This window comes from Geospiza fortis, unplaced genomic scaffold (assembly GCF_000277835.1).
Source record: "Geospiza fortis unplaced genomic scaffold, GeoFor_1.0 scaffold456, whole genome shotgun sequence".
NCBI classification, from domain to species: domain Eukaryota; kingdom Metazoa; phylum Chordata; class Aves; order Passeriformes; family Thraupidae; genus Geospiza; species Geospiza fortis.
Window position 1 is genome coordinate 770,081 of NW_005054462.1, and position 20,857 is coordinate 790,937.

Genomic DNA, 20,857 nt, shown 5'->3' on the forward strand with positions numbered 1-20,857 from the left:
TGAACTTCTCACAAGTCCGTATTATTGCACAATGTGCAATTTCTTCTAAAATCTCTGCAGTCTTTCAATTTACAATGCATCATTAGAAGGGCTACTACACCCCATTAAAAATACTAGCACCAGGAAGATAAGGTCTTTTTACACCTCCATGATCTAGATGAGGGGATCAAGATTACCCTCAGTCAGTTCACAGACAATAGTAAGTCAGGCCAGAGTGCTGATCTGCTGGAGGGCAGGAAGGCTCTGCAGAGGGGTCTGGACAGGCTGGATCATGGGCTGAGCCCAGTGGTGTGAGGCTCAGCAAGGCCCAGTGCTGGGTCCTGCCCTTGGGTCACACCAACCCCACAGTGCCACAGGCTGGGGCAGAGTGGCTGCAAAGCTGCCACAGGAAAAGGACCTGGGGGTGCTGGTGACAGCAGCTGAGCATGAGCCAGCAGTGCCCAGGTGGCCAAGAAGGCCAATGGCATCCTGGCCTGTGCCAGCAACAGTGTGGCCAGCAGGAGCAGGGCAGGATTTTCCTCCTGTTCTTGGTTCAGGTGCGGCTGCATCTCAAATCCTGTGCTCAGTTTTGGGGCTCTCATGACAAGAATGATACTGAGATGCTGGAGTGTGTGCAGAGAAGGGCAATGGAGCAGGAAGGTTCTGGAACACCTGTCCTAGGAGAAGTGACTGGGGTTGTTTAGACTGGAGTAAAGGAGGCTTCCTTATTGCTCTCTACAACCACCTGAAAGTAGGTTGTACCCACGTGGGGTTTGGACTCTTTTCCCAGGTACAAAGTAGCAGAATGACAGGAGACAGCCTCAAGCTGTGCCAATGAAGGTTCAGGATGGACATCATAAAGAACTTTATGGAAAGGATTGTTAAGCATTGGAATGGGCTGCCCAGGGAGGTGGTAGAATCACCATTCCTGGAGGGTATCAAGGAATGACTGGATGTTACACTAGGTGCTATAGTCAAGTTGACAAGGTGGTAATGGGTCAAAGGCTGGACTCAATGATCTTAATAAGTCTTTTCCAATCTAAATGGTTCTGTGATTCTGATTCTCTAATACACAGGAGAGATCAGTCACCGTGGGTGCCAGCAGCTAAAAGGAAAAGAGAGGGAGCAAGTAACAGCTGTTGTTGCAACTTTTGGAAAGCTCTTATGCAGTACGCTTCCTAACATAGGACAAGATGGGCTAGGCTAGAACAGAAACCTACCCACAGTTATCCACCAACTCACACAACCATTCCTGATATTCCTGACGCTTCTGTGACATTCCAGTGGCTGTTAGTGCTACAGCTCCCTCCTGAAGAGCAGCAGTGGCAGTATTCTGCTGCGTTTAAGGAGGAGGGGGAAAAAAAGCTTTTTCATCCTTCTTTTCTCTTTTTATCTTCTATCTGTGGTTTGGGCTACCATCATTTGGCACCAGCAGTGCAAAAGGTTTGACTTGTCCCACATTTTCTTTTACGTAGCTGCAGAACACCCTCCAGTGGTTCAGAGTTCAGGGCTGTTAAAACCCACCAGAAGTGTTCTCTGCTTTCTTAGGCCGTCACTCCATGCTCCAAGTCTTTACACTACTCTCAGCTGCTATCTCCAAAGCTGGTCTGCAGAGATGGCTCATTCAGCCACTCAGGCACCCATATGCATAAATCCCCAAGCATCAGCAGCCTGGGGCATTTTTCCCTTATAAACCCAGAGTTATGAAATCAATGATCCTTGTAACATCTCCAGCACACAGCCATTCTGAGCCACGGGGCCACACCACAGAGATGTGCCCCAGGAGATTAACAACAAAATATATGAGCAAAGGGAAAGGCAAAAGTTCAAATGAAAGGAAAGACACATCCAGCTCCTTGAAGAACTAGGACTCCTGTGACACCACAGGAAATACCGCCAGAAAAGTTAAGTTTTCCCTAAATCCCACGAGACACCATGCTTCTAAATGTGGAAAGGACACATCTGTAGGAATCAACATCTGTAACTATCTAGCTGGGGTTCCTCTGGTTGGTCCTTGGCCCATACCTGTAAGGGTAGACTACTGGCTGAACCTTCCTACGGCCATGCCTCCAGCCACTTAACAAAGTGCTCTCCTCAAGAGAGGCTGTCTGCCTGTGACTGTGACTGTTTTCTGCCAGCAAGTAGAAAACACCAAGGTTAAGGAAGCAGCTTTCAGCTGATTTCTTTCTTTCTTCAAAATTCAACACAGCTGAATGGCTCTCCTGGCAAAAAGAGGGTCCTCCCCTGCCTTAGAGCTTGCAGTATTACAACACCTGCATATCAGGGTGAAATTTTTGAGAGGAATTAAGCTCCCAAGAAGATAATCCCTACTGCACTGTCAAGCTTCCACTCTGCCCCTCCACCTGCACTTAAAAATATGAGATCTGCTGCAGGAGCTGGGCTTATGCCTTGGCTGTCTTCACTGTCTAGATGGAAAAAGTAGGAAGGGCACCTGGGCCTTTCCCTTGCTATTACACACAAATTTAATATTTTGGAAGTTGCAAATACAACATTATCAAAAATGGGGCTGAGCCTGTACAAGGAGGTACAGAAAATAGAGTAACAGTAACAAAAAAAAGAAAGCCGTTTAAATTCTCAGATTTTGGAATGCCAAGTCTACTACGTAGGGCCACCACAGGTTCTTCATCCCTGAGCAACACTTTTATAGCAAAGACAACAGTACCTCCTCATGCAGCTGTGCCCTTGGATCTCTTAAGTTCTTTTCTATGTCTTTATGAAGTCCTGTAGAGAACCGATGCTACTTTTTTTGCACTATGTACACAGTGTAAAATATGGCCCACTCTTTCATAGAAGATCAATATGATGCACAATAAATACTGGTATTGATCTTTCAGTGCTGTAGACGACTCTCTGACTCTATGGCATATTAATAGTAGTTAACCAGTAATTCATTTCAGGGTGGCTGGTATTTTCTTTTAAAGAAGGTGAGTACTAGGGGTCAGTTACACATATATGTCTTTTACATTCAGTAACCTATGATGGGCTCCTGCCTTTGCTTAGCAGAGCACAGTGAAAAACACTGGTCCAGTCCTTAGGTAATGTAAACCAGTCTCAGACCATTTACTTCAATAAAGCTATGGTGATTTACACAAATTACGGATATGCATGGCAAAATCAACGCAGAAGCCAGTATATAGATCATTTGGGAGAAGAAAGGAGAAAGGCCAGGTAATTTACAGGAATTTCCATCATCATCATCTCCTTCTCACAGATGCAAATGTGTTTTTAAGGTTATATACTGAGAAGTAAAAACACTGAAATTTGAAAGGTGCATAAAAGCATGGAGTATTTTCTATTCCTACTGGTACTGTTAAGGGCCAGTTTTACATCTTATTATGTGCTGGCAACGGTAATTTAAGTATGTTTGGGTAAGCCTCTGATATGAGGTCAAATGACATAGAGTCCATACTATTAGACTTTCTTAGCATGTAAAACAGGGTGGTAGCACCAAAGAGCCTAGTGGGAATGGTTACTGAACCACACAGAAATCTGGGGGAGATTATTAGTCATCTTACTTGTGACAGATGCACACCAGTAACTGTTTTATAAATCAGGATAGCAGAGCCACATTTCCGTGTCTGGGAGCATGCCATAGCATGGTTCAATTTAGTCATGTGGCATTAGACTGGATTAGACTGACTGAGCATTTCAGAAAAGGGACTGGTATAGGCACTGCGGCAATTATTCTGAATTCAGAATTTCACTGCCCCCATTTACTGGCATGTGTTCTTCTATAAACCAATGGTTCACAGTTTTGGTTTTTTTCTTTGCCTACAGAGACTCTGCACATACACAGCTCTGCTGTTGAAAATACAGAACTGTGACTACTCAAGGAACACAGTGATTCAAAAAGCAGGTAAGCACTGCCCAGTAAGCAAGCTCAACTACTTGTAAGTTTACATTTCCTGCAGTTTTCAATTTAGAATGACTGTTTTCACCAGTTTTAATACTTCCTGCAACTCAGCTTCTGCACAGGGACAGCTACACCATTAAAACACACACAAAAAATTATTCAGTCAGGAAACACCTGCCTTCATACCTCAAAAGAATCTTGTACCTGACAATTTCTCCCTGCTCAGTACATAAAGCATTGACACACTTCTATTAGCTGGTTTAGCAATATTAAGTCTTGCAATGCATTAGTTTAGCTCAATTTGTATCTGGCTTTGAGGTTGGACAGTAGCCTTGAACAAGGCCAGTGTGAAATCACTCCCTAACATCATAATCAGAAAGTCTGGTACAATGTGTTTCTCCCACCAGACAATCATGACAGAGCTATTTCAGATGTCAAAGAAAGCTGGCACTATTACTTTCTGCTGAGAAATGCTGCCTCCCAGAGAACAAAACCCACACACGTGCTCTGTCTTTGAGAGGAGTATTTCTACTCTCTTCCTATTAGAAGTTGTGGATTATCTTTGGTTCCAACACTGAACTTTTAACTTGATATAAAGTTAATGTGCTAGACAATGTTCATTTCAGGCAAGGCTGTGGGGTTGTGTAATTTTCTGCCACCCCCAAAAAAGGCCATTATCTGTAATTACCCATTACCATGCATAATTATTTCTTCTATTCTGGTCTATGGCCCCCAGGACTTCATGATGTTACAGCTCACTGCATTATCTTATCAAATTTGTTAAGGAAGCTTTTTTGACCTTTTGAGCACTTGTCACAGCATATACAAAAGCTGGCAGTAAATTGTTGAAGCATGTACTGTGTGATTTATTATTTGTACCTTGCATAGTGATACCATACAAAATATTACACATGAACACCTTCCCTATTCCCACTCCCTGCTTTAGATCAAATAAGAAAAGGAAAGGAAACCCCTCCAGTAACAGAAGGAAGGGGACAGGAAAAGGCTGGAGTCTCTCCGCAGGAATTTAAGAAGCATAACAGCAACAAGCAGCTAAATCAGAACATCAAACTCTGAAGACAACCCCAGCTGCCCTCTTCTCCAGGGCTACCTTTTCTCTTTCTCCTCTTTCTCCACAGAGTCTATTTCATCTTGTTTTCACAGCTTTGTAACCTGCTGACCCCTGCTCTTTCACACAAAGTCCATTTAACACTCCTTCACTATGCAGAACACAAACCATCCCCCATTCACAGCTTTGGTTAATACAGTATAGGTTCTTGACAGACCAATTTGGTCCAGTATGACATTCACACACTGTTCTCTGCGTATACTGATGTGAATGTGCAATAACCAGGATTTTGTCTTCATTATTCTCAAAGCTCCCAGAAAAGGACCAGGCAGTGATCAACATCCCAGCACTACCTGCTTTGGCTAAGAGCTTCACTTCATTCTAAGTCCATGTACTACGCCCCTCTTCTTCCTAAGGGCACTAGAACTGAAGGTGACAGAGAAGCAGGGCACTCAAGAAAACAGGAGAGACAATGCCCTGTTATCCTAACTTTTATTTTCCCCTTAGTCCCCTATTTATCGATATTCACCAGAGAGTGCTTTATCTTAAACCTCTTGTTTAGGCGCTTGTATGTATGAAACTCTCAACTCACATCCCTACCTGCAACGACATATTGATGAAATTATGACTTAGGAAACTGTAGTACAAAAAAGAGCCTTTGGTGCTTTTGAACAACATTGTTAAATAAACAAACTTCCCAGGAATCAGAAAATCGGAGACACTTTTCTATCATGACAAATAGAAGGAAACATCAAGGATCAGGTATTTAGTTTGGACTAAAACTGAACACTATGAATTGCTGTAGCACAAGGTATACAGAATCATGCCTTTCAAATCTGTCAGTGAAAGCCTTCTCCCTTTAAAAGAAGACTGAACCAGGAGACTCTGGATTCCTTAAAGTAACCCTGAATTCAAATGCCAAGAGGTAGCTACTCAAGCCACTGCTGTGAAGATAAAACCCTTCTCTGTGTTTCTCTGCAGTTCGCAGATCTCTGGCCCTTCACTCTGTGCTGCCTCTCAGGCAATGGGGAGGTGGAAACCACTCTGCAACCAAGATGAGCCAGCAAACACAAGCAACAAGCAGAGTCCACAGAGCAGAAGAGGAGATGGTGCTTGTACTCCTGTCCTGGAATCTGATTTCTGCAATGTCCTGTCTTTCTGGCCTTCAATCTGATTTCGGGCTCTTTTGCTCTCATTCTCCTACTGAAAGCCAGATCTGCAGCACTCCCAATTATTTTGACCGGAAAGCTTTTCAGAAAACTGTGTCTCTTCCTCCCTCCATCAATTGCCAATGTTATGGCAATTGTTATGGTTATGTTGAGCTCAAGCATGAAATCTGGTGGTTCTTCTTCCTTTCTGTTCAGATTACCTTCCCAGACAGCCCTGGGTATGGAGCTGTGCTCTAACGCCTGTTAGAGACAGAAAAATATCAAGTACCAGCCATATCAGACACGAGGGCTAACAGCAGCTATGTCTCCAGGTCAGGAACAGCCAAAACACCTTACTGACAGCACATTACATCTCCAAGCCAAACCAGAAATACGCAAATTCTTCTCAAAGCAGGAATACAAATTTAAAACAAACAAACAAACCCCAAAGTGTGTGGTGTAACAATTCTGAGCCTCTTGTAGGCCTCTGGCCTCTTCCCTGAAACTGAAGTGCACAAGGATCAATCTATTCCACCTCTTTATCGCAGCTATGCCTTATCACCTGCCAACTCCTACCATTCACTTTTCACCTCCTCCCACCCAGCAAGACAAAACAACCAGTCATTGCAGCTTTCCTGCAGTGGGTCTGAAAACTAGGGCTGTATGGGTGTCATGAAAAATTCCTTGCTAGGTGCAGCTGCTGGACCGTTGAGTTCAGCCATCATTATCAGTGAAGAGCTGGCATAATGGCAGCAATGCCTGTAGGTACAAGGCATGCTTCTCAAGGGCTACTTGACTGGAAGAATTCAATTTCACCTGGAAGGAATCAGTATTATTTTCTTCTCACCTCTAGGAATAACTCCAGAGTGGTCTTTGAGCAAAATGGCATTTACCTAGCTCTACTTCTGAAGGGCTAAATCAGTTCGAAGTAGGACAACAGATTTTAACAAGAACAAAACTTGCCAGAAAGAAACACTCTAGGACAAATGTTATGCAAAGGGGACAACACATTTCAGGGAAAGTTGGGAGACCTCAGAACTAAGGTTATTTCCTATAGGCCTTCTTGAGCCTTATGGTGAATTCACAGGATTTTGCATCCCCAATACTGCTGCTGTTCACAACACCAAACTTACCCCATGAAATAACACAGAAAACTTTAACTGGAGCTAGCATAGTCAGGCAAAGGCATAAGCAATCATACTGGAGATCAAATAAAGGTTAGCTAAGGAGATCACTAAAGTGTAAAATAAACTGACTGACTTTCACTCCAGTACATGTTCTCTGGTCTTTTAATAATTTGTCTCCTGCCTGAGCTCTTCCAACTTAGAGTCCAGGTGTGTGGGTCCAGACCATTGCTACATCCCCACCATTAGCTACAAAGAGAAACCTAGGGAACAGTATGAACAGGGAAACAGATCTACTTCCCTTGTCTCCTCTCCTAACCTTACACTGGGGTTTTGGTTCGGTGATGCCCTTCCTTCCAATATTCATTTTGAGCCCACTTTCTGGGGCATGTACCATGCTCCCAGGGCAGGAGTTGCACTAGCATTAGTTCCATGACCACCCCACCAGCTTCCCCAACCACACACCTGCCTAGAAGGGCTGCGCCAGTTCATCCTCCTTCACCAGGAACCACTAACATTCAGCACAGTATCCCCCAGGATCATCAGCTGTGCAGCAACAGTGTTTGTTTGGGATGGACTTCTTAATTTTTCACTTCTCATATGGGTTATAACAGCTTTTGCTTTCATGTGACCATCACCTAACGAAATCTCCCTGCAATGCACTTTTGTCTTCTGCAGCGCTTGCCAGTACAGGCGCCTTTCCATCACGTACCAGCATAACCTGTGATAATGCCAGATTCCTTTCCAAGATACCAATGGGATGATTACACTGAGCAAAGAGCACGTCCCTGTGAGATGCCTCCAGAAACACTACTGTGTTAAAATTCCCCACTCAGGCCTACAAACAAATAGGATCGTTTTCCTTAAAACCAGGTAACACATACAATACCGATTTTCTGTCAGTTCAGGTTCTTAATCAAGATGTCAGGGGATACAAAAATCAAATGCCTTGCAGGATTTGTGATCGCATCAGTACGGCACTTCACCAAACAATTTTGTAACAATATAAGATTACCAACTTGACAGAATTTTTACCCATAAACTTCTGTTAATTCATGCTGTGTGAACATCACTTGACAGCTGCATTTCTCCCCTTCTTGCATATTTCATTTTGCTGTGGATTGTTCCACTATTTTCAAAAAAGTGATGTCAAGCTGATAGATTTGCAGCCACGTACCCTACCACACCCACTTTCCTTGAAACACTGGCATGACATCATCTTTCTTTCAAGATTTTGGAACTTCCTCAGTGTTAAAAGACCTACTGGAAATCACAGAGTGGGTCAGGTTGAAAGAGGTGGCAGGGGGTCATCTGGCCCACCCACCCTGCTCAAGCAGGGTCATCCTACAAAACATTGTACAGCATTGCGTCCAGGCAGTTCTGGAGTATTTACAGGAAGGGAGACTTCCCATATCCTCAGCCAAGTTGTTGGTTTTTTTTCTTTTTTCTTCACAATATGGCATATGAGTCGTCCAGTCCTGCTGATTTCAGTTCCTGTTGGAACTGGAATGTCACCATCTCCATATACAGCTATAATACTACATATCTTTTTGTAAAGCAAGGACCACAAAGAAATTACTGAGCGTTTATTCCTCATCTTCCATTGTACCGTTATTATTCCATAATGGGTGAAATTACTGCTAACTCTGTATGTGTGTTTCTAACACAGCTCAAAAACCCTTTCAGCTTCAAGATTTTTGGTTAATTTTAATCTTCACACAAATCTGTATTTTTTAAAAGAAAAAGTGATTTGTGCAAAGAAAAAAAACCCAAAACAACAAGGAGAGAGCAATTTCATCCAGAAGACTGCAGGCCTGGCATAGTAAATTTCTCAGTCCCACAGAGAGCCTCAGTCCAGATCCAGCTAGCAGAAGCTGAAATATGCCTGATTTCAGAAGAGCTGGAGAAGGAACATTTTGTTCACATTTAGTGTACACTTAATAAAAATGATCTGCTGCAAACATTTAGCATGCAACTTAACAATCCTCCTAATACAGCAGTAGAAATAAAACCTATGGAAAATAGTATTTTATTTCCACAATTAATTTAAGCTCCGGGCCTTCAATAAGATATCTATGGCAGCAAATTCAACTTTCAATGTCTCTGTCACTGACTATAGGGGAATAGTTGATCTTTTTACATGAGCTGAGGGCTAATGCTTAGTCTTTCTTTTCTTGCACTTTTGGTCATTATAACACAGTTATAGTGATCATATTCAAATCTTAAGTGGAAAAAAATATGAATGGCTTTGGTAAAGAAAACACATTCAAAATATTTGAATATGGCTTCAACTCCGTGAAGGTGGTAGGCACTATTTTAATGCTTCAGCATATGTTTGTCCACACTGAACTGAAACAACAGCATTATTTACATATCTGAAGTTATTAGCATGTGTGACAGCTAGTGGGATCAGGACCAATAAAATCACTGCTTCAGAAAATTAAGGGCATGAGAAACAAGGACCATTTTCAATCCTCAGTATAAAAGCTGGGAGTATGACTACTGCATGTGCATATCTATGTACACAGGTTATTATTCACCCTGAGATATCTGATTTGAGAAGGAAATGTACAAACAGTTAACTCTTCGTGTTCATGCTACCAAATCCAACATGCTACTGAAGTGAGTAATGGAGACAAAAGTAAAGCCACAATTTTTAAAAAAAACAGAGAAGGAATTTAAAAACTATAGGAAGTTAGGGAAGAAAAACAGATTTATGGACAATGATGGAAAACAGCCCAGACACCTGCAGGGGCAAAGAAGCAAATTCAGAGGAGGAGAAAGAAACTCAGGGTGGATTAAATCTAAAGGGATTTAAGTCATTAATGAGAGATCAAAGAAGACATTAGAAGGGAGGGAAATCTTCACAAGTGTCTGAGATAGGAGACCTTGGAGGAAATATGACTAGGTTAAAATCACTATGCCTCACACTAAAAATAATAAAGGGAGTAGGACGATGATTGGAATTAGCTGGAGCCCATGCTTGGTTATAAGTTATTATCATGAAACCCAAAAGTTTCTACAACAGACCAACTGGAAATAACAGGAGGGCTTTTTAACGCTACCTAATATGTGATGAGAAAACTAAAAGTGGGAGTACTGAAAAAACACTGCAGACATCCAGCAGACCTGACTGAGAGAACAAGAATCACACAGATGTGTGTAACTTTTGTGATGATTGCCAGTGTTGCATGGGTGCAACAACATTTGCACTCACAAAATTGGCTTCAATGCAATGCAAACTGATCACCAATGAATGGTGTCCATGCACAACTGACAGAAATGCACAGTGACTGGAAGTACAGTGGCTTAGCATCTGCTGAGGTGCAACTGTGCTCATTACTACAGACATCCAAATCACCAAATAGTGGTCTATCCTGTATGCAATAAAATAGTACAAATAAAGACTGGAGACAGGAATTAAAAAATAAAAAATCAGACATCCAATCTCACTGCAACTCAGTATTTAACTAACTGCAAGCTCTTCAAGAAAACACAGGACAGATGTGCATGAACAGTGTTTGTAATTTAAGTAAAGGAGCTGTTCACAATCCTGATTAATACTAGCAGGTACTCAAAAGAAAGTTTAGTAAAGTTCAATAAAACAGAGGAATGAGAAGAAGCATATGAAAAGGCATTCCTACAAAAGAAACCTTCAAAACTGCATCATACTTCTCAAGTTATTAAGTGACAAATCTACTGTAAATGGAAAATGGTTGAACAGGCTGAAATAGGAAGTTATTTGATAAATTAAGCAAATGAAAGCAGTCTTCAAGGTACAAGAAAGCATGTGACACAAAAGGAGAAGCAAGAAATCAAATCAGTGCTCGGTTAGGGAAGCGTGCAGTACTCCTTCACTCCTCACTTATATCTTTTCTTTAAAACAAAGAGCCCCACACATTCAGAGAAGATATAATAACTGTTTCAAGGACACAGAAAGGAACAAGAGGTTAGCTGCAGATAGTGAATAATGTGCCCATGGATAGTAAATTCTTAGAAATTCCTAGTACATTTTCTGCTTCTGCTCCATTCCTTATCTCAGTGTTCATAACAAATGGAAAGCACAATCTGGCACAGATAACTCTCTAAATCTGAATCCACATATGCAAATGCCAGTGTTACAGAGGAAAAGCTTCCAAGGCAAAAGGAACAATTGGATATGCTGATCAGCCCTGTTACCTTAGGCTTGGACAGCAAGATGCTGAAAACACAGAAAGCCCTATGGTGAAGTACTTTTGAAAAAAAAAAAAAGTCTGAAAATCCTTTTGGGGAAAAAAATCTCTTCCGAAATGTGAAAGGATAGAAGTAACTGCTGAGCTTCCTGTGCTTTGCCTCCATCTCAGGGCTGAGCAGCCTTTCTCTCTCAAAGTAAGGGAGTAGGGGTACGTCATGACTAGTCCCTGGCACTCTTGCTTCCCTGGCACACGCCGAAACCTCTCCCCAGCCCCTGCCTCTGGTGAAGACAGCCCTAGGCAACATTCAGAATACCACTTGCACAGAAAAAGAAAAGCAATCTTCTGTGAGGATTTTCCAAATATGTTTATAATTCTATTTGTTTTTACACTTCCAGTGAAGCATCACACAGGACTGAAAGTCTGAAAGGAAAATAAAAACTTCTTAATTCATACACTTTGAGAACTGCTGTTAGTTCTACCTAGTTTCACCAATACAACAGAAATACCAGCCTTTTAACAAGAGTCAGTGCTTCACTGAACGGATATGTACAGCACTTCAAATGTTAGCCCAGTTAAAACAGAGGCACCTACACAAATGCGCGCATGCAAAGCTGCAGTAACAAATATTGCTTGAAAAGAGGAGCAGGAAAACTGCAAGCTTTGCAAGAGAACTGGAGAATTGACTGGAAACATCTAATCAGGGATGCAGAACCCTGTAACATTATGATTTATTTAACGCAGTCAAGGAATGGCTAGAGGCAATGAATCATATAAGAGATGACAAAGCTGTAGGAGATTTCCGTCATCTACTTTAACCTGCACATTGATCAGAGTTTACCCCCATATTAATCACTAGAGATCATAATCTAACACACTCTTAAACACCTCTCCTGATTACGCTTCACTTACCCCCTTGTCCTTATGCAGGTCACTCCACTGCTAATTGCACTACTCGTTAGGAAAAAAAGTGTCTAGTGTCTAATTTAATTTTGCCTTTTTTAGTTTCAAGCCGTTGCTCCTTGTTATGCTGTCTCAAGCACTGTAAATAATCCCTCCCCCTCCTCCATATTATTACCTCTCAAATATTTATAGACTGTTTATATCCACCCTTAGTCTCCTTTTCTACAAGCAATACATCATTTTTGTCACCCTTCCCTCTATCCTTTCAGATTTATCTATGTCCTTTTATAATGAGATGCTCAGAACTCCTCTACTGTTTTCCCAAGTACAGTGAACCCAAAGCAGCAGAGAGAAGCTGAAATGCCCACCCCTTCTTGTTTCACAACCAACTCATTCTTACATAACTCTGAGCGAAACACGTTATTTTGATAGGAATTGAAAATTACAAAGCCATGGCCACCACACTGTGGAAGGCATTATTCAATGCATACTTGTATCAGTCCAGGATTAAAAAAGCCTATTCAGGATAAATTTCATCCTAAATCAAGGGAAGATTGTTCAAAGCTCCTGTAATATTTATGTAGTCCAGCTTGAAAGAGATTTAGTAACTAAGCAAACTACTATACAGCCAGACCACTTCCAGCAACTACTTCCCAAGACAATATCTAACTTGTGCTGTGGAAATCACGTGAATCCAAGAGGGCTAAGAAGTTCACAAACTCTTACAAGAGACACATGCAAATGTAATTCTTTTTCTCTCATCTTAACTGCAATGAACTGGAGAAAACCAGATGACGATGATGATGACGGATTAGTTATTCACAGGTGAAGGACACAAAACTTCTCTCTTTGCTTGCTGTTACAATCCACTAAAGACAGGTCATGTTTAACTGTACTCCTCACTTTTTAAGAGAGATTTGTTGACTGTGGGAGAAGCCAGGGGAAAGCACCAGGAAGCAATGGAAGGGGGTTGGCAGGACCAGGAGGCAGCCAACAACTAAAACCTGTAAAGAAGCAGCCATGGGTGCAGCAGGAGAAAATCATCCTTACAAAGCAGTGAGGAGACCAAGAGAAAAGCAAAGAGCAGGAGGATGGACAGATAACCACTGCAGACCCACCAAGATCTCTGAGGGCATGCAGCCACTATGTTAGTCCTGGCACAGGCAGGCAGCCTTGTTGAGGCTGCTGCCACCTGAACTATCAATCCCCTCCACCAGTTGTCAATCCCCACAGTTCTAACTCTTTGTTCAAAAAAAACATCTACCATTGAGTATTACTATGTCAAATGAGTTTTCTTTCACAGGCTTGCAAGCGCCTATCAGTATTGAGGCTGACTGAACTTACCAGTATTGAGGCTGACTGAATTTAAGTATGCTGACTTAATGTCAAATAGAAATTTCAGAGATTCACAGAACAGTCTAGCTTGAAAAGGATCTTTGGAGACCAGCTGGCTCAAACTTTACTCAAACCAGAGCCAGCTTCCTAGTTGGATCATGTTGCTTATACACCATCCAGCCAAGCTCTGAGCCTCCCCAAACATGGAGACTCCAGAACCTCTCTGGACAACCTGTTTCAACCCTCAAGCACTCCCATAGTGAAAAGAAGCTTCCACGTGATCAGTTGATTAAAATGAGGCTTCTTTGATGAAACTGAAATTTTTACAGCACATGACACTATAGTATAAACACTGTTAAAGAGCTTTCTTTCTAAAAGAAAATTTCTCACTTTTTTAAACCAGGCCATGATATTTTTCCATTATAACAACTAGGTTTCTTTTTAAACTCATCACCTATGCAGCACAACAGCTGCAAGATCTGGCATCAATTTTTGAAATCATAACACAGTGATCAAGAAAGTAAGGAAGAGTAAAGAAGGCATGGTAGGGTTCTTGCAGACAGCTAGGGCACTGCAAGTTCAAAGGGATCTCAGTACCATCATCCATTAGGCATTCTATTACTGCTGACCCCACTATGGTCCGTATTTATGAGTAGATAAAACCCCTTCTATTTGTCAAAGAGTTTTGAAGTGAAGACAGCAGCTACTTAGAGAAAAAAAGCATACTATTTTGTTTCTGTTAAACATAAATGTAACAAATGAAAATAACAAATACAAGCTTACTATTCACAATCGTTGAAAATTATGTTTGTCAACCAGTGATACTAGGAAGGCACCTGAACACTGCTGACACTGCAAATACAACAAGGAAATGACCACACAGAGCATAGGACCAGGAGCTGGCATTTTGCACCGCAAAGCAGTCCCATCTATACTGGACGTTTCTAAACTGGGCCAACAAGAGTGCAGAGCAGCAGAAAGAAGGGGTGCTTTCCAGCACCTTCCAGTCATCTGGTGGTGTATCTTGCAGCCACTTCAATGGCCAAATGCCAAACATGATCCTTAGTCAGTGGCAAGGATCAAATATAATGAAGCAAAGATGAAATACATTCTCCTTCATTCAGTATGAGCAGCTTTCTTTTTTTCAGTAAACTCTAAGGTGTTTAGTTAGTGACCTCATTTGCCTCCCCTCTCTGACTACCATGACTGCTAAATATCAAAATGGCAGAGGCTCTAAACTGACACAAACCAGTGAAGAACACAGATGTTATAAAATGAGAATGTCTGAAAAGCACATTCTACGTGCTTTACCATAATCTTTCCTATGTTTTACAGATCTGTTGCAGATCCTAACAAGATAAACCTATCCTACAGAAGGGAGGACCAATTACATCAAATGCCTTGGGAAAATGACTTTTGTTGCTCTGTACAATTAAATGGCCTTTTCTTTCAGCAATCTACAACTTTTTAAGGGGAAATGCACAGGAACAACAAATTCATGAGATCATGGTCTGTTCCCTTCCAACTACCCTGCAAATTCCCAGTTTGCTTTTGAGTGGGAACATACAGTTCATCCAAAGTAAACACACCTGACATGGTTAATGTTCAAACACCTATGCTATAATCATGATAATTCATTTTTTCCCCTCTTCAAAAACAGCATGTCACAACGGGATCTGAAAAATTGCCTCTGGTATCCAGGTGTCATACTATTTCTGATCTGCTAATAAAATGGATACAGCAAGCAATGATTCTTTTTCTGGCACTATGTCTGATTTGTGTGACTCCTTCACACATCACTCCTCTGCTGGAAAACAATGCTCCATGTGATGGGAGTCCGAAAGAAGAACTGCCCTCATAAGCCAAAAACCTTAGAGGAGGAACAGAATTACCGCTGTCAAAATCACCTCTTGCCCAATGTAATGTGAACCATACAGGATACACTGTACTCCCTGAGCCACTGCTTCCCCTGGGGCTTGCAGGGAACTGCTGGCTCCCCTTGCCATGAAGGGTTTCACTTTCCCAGCTTCCTTTAATAATTACCGTAAGTTGTTGAAAAATCAGCGCCTCAGCCTACCGACCTGAGACAAGGACACTTGCTCCAATGGGGTCTCTCATTTTGCTTGCAGTTTAGGGTAGTACTAAAATCATAAAACAGCAATACAAGAATCCATCAAGTACCTGGTCCTGAAACAACCCAACATCTAAAGCCAGAACTTATGCCACATGGTAATTTTTCATCTGAAAAAAAGATCATTATATGCTAAAAAGAAAAATATGGGGATATTTAGGCTATGCTCCTCACCAAAGCCTGTACTCAGACTCCTGACAAAGCTACCCTACAGATCTGGATAAATGCACAGCACCTTCTCCAGGTGGCCTCAGAGCCAGCAGACAGTCACTGTTATGAAGTCAGATCCCATGAGTACTGACACTGCTTTCAACAGATGAATGTACCAAAACTGTTAGGGACATAGCTTCATTTATACAGTGTAGTCACCTCTGAGCTAAGTACAATGTCTGTTGCTACTTAGGTGCCCAAAAGCAAAACTATGGACCTGATTTCCTATTCATTCGCAGATGCTTCCATTTCTGGTGAACAAGGTTGATGCTGTCTTGATTCTTGACTTGAATCACATCTTTTTTCTGGAGATGAAGCTGTATATTTCAAATGTTGTCACTCACAGTTATTTATTTGGACACAAACAATAACAGTTAGTTATTTAGTAAAATGCTTGAGAAACAATGTATTTAAATTGCTCAAATTCTGTTGTAAGAAAGATGACTGCTCTGACCAAAACCAGTGAAACAATTCAAATACTTTAAGATTGGGCATTTTATGTTTTCAAGTACTTTTTCAAGCACTTATTTAAACATGTGAATTGCTTTAAGCCTGTTTGGTCAATGCTTTTCATTAAAAGACCATAATTTAATTAAATTAACTAGAAATTATTAAAATTGGATTAATAAACTAAATATTGTCATTTTAAAACCATTAAGATCAAAGCTTATGCCAGTTCTGTCAACAGTAAAACGATTTCATTCTTCGGCCTCTCTGTACAAGCAAGGATCTTCTTGTTCTCCTGAGTTACACACAATCTCTATATATTACTGAATATACTACTTTAATCTTTAGCCAGCTTTTTCCATGTCTATAGACAAAGAATGCAGTAATGCAAATATGAAAGGAGTAACTGCATCAATTCAAAGGTGACACTAACATAATGAAAAAAAAAGCTAATAAAAAGCTATTTATTGCTTTATTAAGCAGTTCTTTTAAAAGCTTCCCAACAAAATTCCTCTACAATGGTCTGAAACTGCCTGTCTTCACTAGATCCAACAAATTCATCTGACATACTTTTAATGGGCTGCAAAACTGAATAGCGTCACTTGACAGACACACGTATGCATTGTTCTTTTATTAACTAATGCAAAGCATTGCCCACTTCAGAATCACCTTTCTATCTGGCAAGTATATTCACCTGTATTACTGGCATGTGCATAATTATTAAAAATGAATGAAACTTCCTTTTCCTTTTATCTGTATTTGTTTGCTTTTTTCTGTCTATGCACAAGAAATCAATTACATTATCTCCTTTCTTCTTTCTTCTGTATGTTCAATCACTGTATCTGTCAGGCATAGCTAGAAAATGGAAAAAGCAATTTGCATAGGAAAAAACATTTTGCCTAGAGTCCTCACTTGCCTAGCATATTCAAATCCCATCTTTGCTTAGCCATGCTTTCACTGAATATACAGACAAATACTGTTTCTTCTTGTTGATTTTTTTGGGTTTTGTTTTACAAGTGTTAAATGCAATACAGTAATTGCAGTAGAAGAGAAGGACTACACCACTCTTTCATAGTTCATCACAGCATGCCACACAGAACCAATGTGCCACCACATCAAGTGTTGTAAGGCTGGAAGATCTTGGCTGCTGGGGTCAATAACATAACCTACATACTTAGCTTCTCTACAGTTCTGAAAACTTTTGAATTTTGAAGAAGCCACACAGGCAGCCAAAATCCACCTTACTATGACTGTAGCAGGAGTACATGTTTGGGAAAAAGGACAAAAGCTTCCCCTAATTCTCTACTTGCAATTATACACCCTATCGAATTTTATTACAGCACCAGTCCGTGTAAAAGAAATTTTGATTTTCAAGTAAAAATAATCAAATGAAATATTAAAGACAGATAGTGGATCCTTCTTTTCTGCTAACTGTACCAAAAGTTCAGTGCAGTTGGGGAGAGGACTGTTCGTAACCCTGTCACTGCAAATGGGAAGAGGTGCCAACGGTGGGCATCAGCACTGCTGGCCATGGCCCTCAGCTGTGAGCACCACCCTCCCAGCACCTTACCTGGCGGTGTACTAGCTGCTGTCATGGCTGTACTTGTCGAGTGCATTGGGCTGCTGCTTTCCAGTGAGAGGCAAGAGTTGCCACCACTGTTCTTCTTAACAAACGTCTCAGGGACACTGGGCAGAGGCACTGGGTGGCTGATTCCCAGTTCCTCTTCCTGAGCTTGCTGTCTTCTTAGGGCAACCTAAGAACAAAAGAGAGGACATAGGGTAGGATCTGTGATTTTGAGCACAATTTATACTGGCAGCAATGAATGACTCAGATTCAAAGATGGTTCTTCACTATTCATTCTGTAGAGTAGTGCTGATCATAGAATCACTAAGGCTGGAAAACACCTCCAAGACAACTGAGTCCATTTTCAACCAAACACCCCATCAACTAAACTACAGCACCAAATGACAGGTCCAGTTGTTTCTTGAACACCTCCAGGGATGGTTCCTGGTTTCAGTACTTGACAACTCTTTCTATTCTTCCTGATGTCAACCCGAACCTCCCCTGGCCCAGCTTGAGCCCACTTCCTCTCATCCTGTCACTACTGGCTGCCTGAAAGAAGAGGCCAACCCACAATTTCCTTACAGGCAGTTGCAGAAGGTCCCCCCTGAGCCCCTTTTCTTCAGGCTAGACAAAGCCAGCTCTCTCAGCCACTCCTCATTTGGTTTACTCTCTAGGCCCTTCACACAATCCAGCCAATGGGCAGAGAAGTATGTAAGCAAAAACCAACCCCATTTTGTGTACAAGCACAAATGAACAAACCTATGAAATGCTGGTGACATACACATCTTCCTCCACTGAGGCCAGATTAACACTTGTTGCAGATGACTAAACTAAACCCCCCCAACACAGCTGCTCTTGGGACAAGCACCCTGGAAAGCGTAGTCACTACCCTCCTCTCTGCTGATACACAGCTGCTGGGGTTAAGAAGTTAGCCTGCTCGCAGGGTTTTGCTGTGCCTCTTATCAATATAAAGCAGCTTTTCACGAGGGCTTGTACCTGTAATCTGCTGCTCTACCCAGGCCTGCTAGGTTCCCTGCTGGCTCTTTGCTGGAAGTGTTGTCCTTCAAGGAAATTTCAGCATACAGTACACTGTACAGAGAGAACCACTATGGAAGAAGCAAATGTAGGGTACCATCCTGCAAGCATCTCAGACAGCATCACACACATTGAAGAGTGCTGGGCAAGTCTGGAGAAGCTGGAGCCTCCCATTTCTTTCCTAATACTGACAATGTTCCAAAGCCTAACTGGCACTGGCCAAGCCTACAGGCACTACACAGTCTGGACATGGGTGCAGACAAACCATTATTAATTGCTTGCAGACAGCCCCTTCTGCCTCATCCAAACTAACAGATCAATTTAACACCCATGCCATGTCTGTCTGGGAAGTATGTATGACACCGCTACAGCTACATACCCTGCTACTTGTGAGGTGACTGATTTGCATCTTTACTTGAACCTCAGAAATTTGTTCCAGTTTACGGACTGGGATCATAGGTGTTTCTTGCTGGAAATTCTCCTGGGTATCTGGGACAGGACTTCCCTACATTTTCATGTTCAACAGCCACGCTTTTTCCTAATACAGATTTATAATTCTGTTAGTTAGTATTGGCCCTTGCAATAAGAAACATCCCGTACAGAAGATGCAGACTTGCAAACACCACTGTAACTTCGACTTCATAAGCCAGTAACCTTGACCTGTAAAATTCCACCAGCATCAAGGGGTTTACTGCAGAAATATATCAAAACGGGGAAAGACAGACTTTCAATGTGTAACTCCTACACAGATAAGGTTTAGCTAGGGAGGTTTTCAAAGCTACTTTCAAATACTAGGCAGGGAAGAGAATACCCCCAGGAGGACCATCACCGGAGCTTGCTAGCAGGAGGCACCCCCTGCCTGACAGAAGCAGCTGAGCAGCAAGATTCTGTGCCGACGGGGACACTTTGCACGTCGGCAAAGTGCAAAGTGTCCCCGAGGACACTTCGTGCTCCCTTCCCCGAGGAAGACAGCAAAGCAATTCACATTTATTTTTCCAAGTTTCACACCAGGCAGAGAAAGTGCATGTAACTTGGGCATAACAATAATTTCTGGACTGCCATACTACCAATTAGGAGGAATTGTTTAAGTGAACTCCCATGGAGTTCTGAGGACGTTTTATATATCTGCACTGAATAACAAAATAAAAAAAAGCACGAGGATTTAATCTAGAGCTGCTTAGGTTTTTAAAACCTGTCAGCCCGACACACATTTTATCCGGGATCATGACGTTCTCAGCAGACAGCAATTGCAAACTGATGGGTGGGTCTGGTATCACCATTATGTACCTTCACTCGCACCAGGAGCCCTAAAGCCTTGTCAATTTTGTGCTGCCAGGCGACCGTTTGCCCTAAGGCAGGCGCAAAATGCCCCTCACAGAGCTCAACTACTCCAGCAGCTGCTCCAGTACACGCCCAGGACCCTCCTTAATAAAGTTTGCAAGACCAAGATCACAACGGTTAATACAGCCCTGTACTTACACAGCCAGAATTGTGACTTCAGCGACACGACCCAACGAAAACGTTATTGGCACCCTGAACTGGATACCGCTTGTTTTCTTAGCCCTCAGAATACTGAGCCTTCGTTGAGACAAAAGATGACCCACCTACACAGCTATGTGAAGAACTGCTACACACCAAATTTCGAACAACGCCGTTAAAAAAATCCCAAAAAAAAGTTAGAAACTTTTTTCCTGAAGCCACCAGCATCAGGAAACGCAGTTTACACGGAGTCTGAAATCACCACCACAAAATATTCTCGATAAGCAATTTGTTGGCTATTAATCTTCTAGTTAAAAGCAAGCGAGAAAACGGCTACTGATGGTAACTTAGGTCCTGCTCCGTGCAGGTTCTACAGCCTCCCCGGGA

At 41.9% G+C, this 20,857-nt stretch overlaps 1 protein-coding gene across 1 annotated transcript in view; it reads right to left on the bottom strand.

Annotated features, from left to right (window-relative positions):
- DMRT1 (doublesex and mab-3 related transcription factor 1) overlaps window positions 1-20,857 on the bottom strand; it is a 58,695-nt gene that overhangs the window by 36,522 nt on the left and 1,316 nt on the right. Inside the window, exon 2 of the mRNA XM_005427948.1 lies at window positions 17,963-18,146. Within this exon, the coding sequence (XP_005428005.1) occupies window positions 17,963-18,146 (184 nt within the window). The remainder of the gene's footprint in view (window positions 1-17,962; window positions 18,147-20,857) is intronic.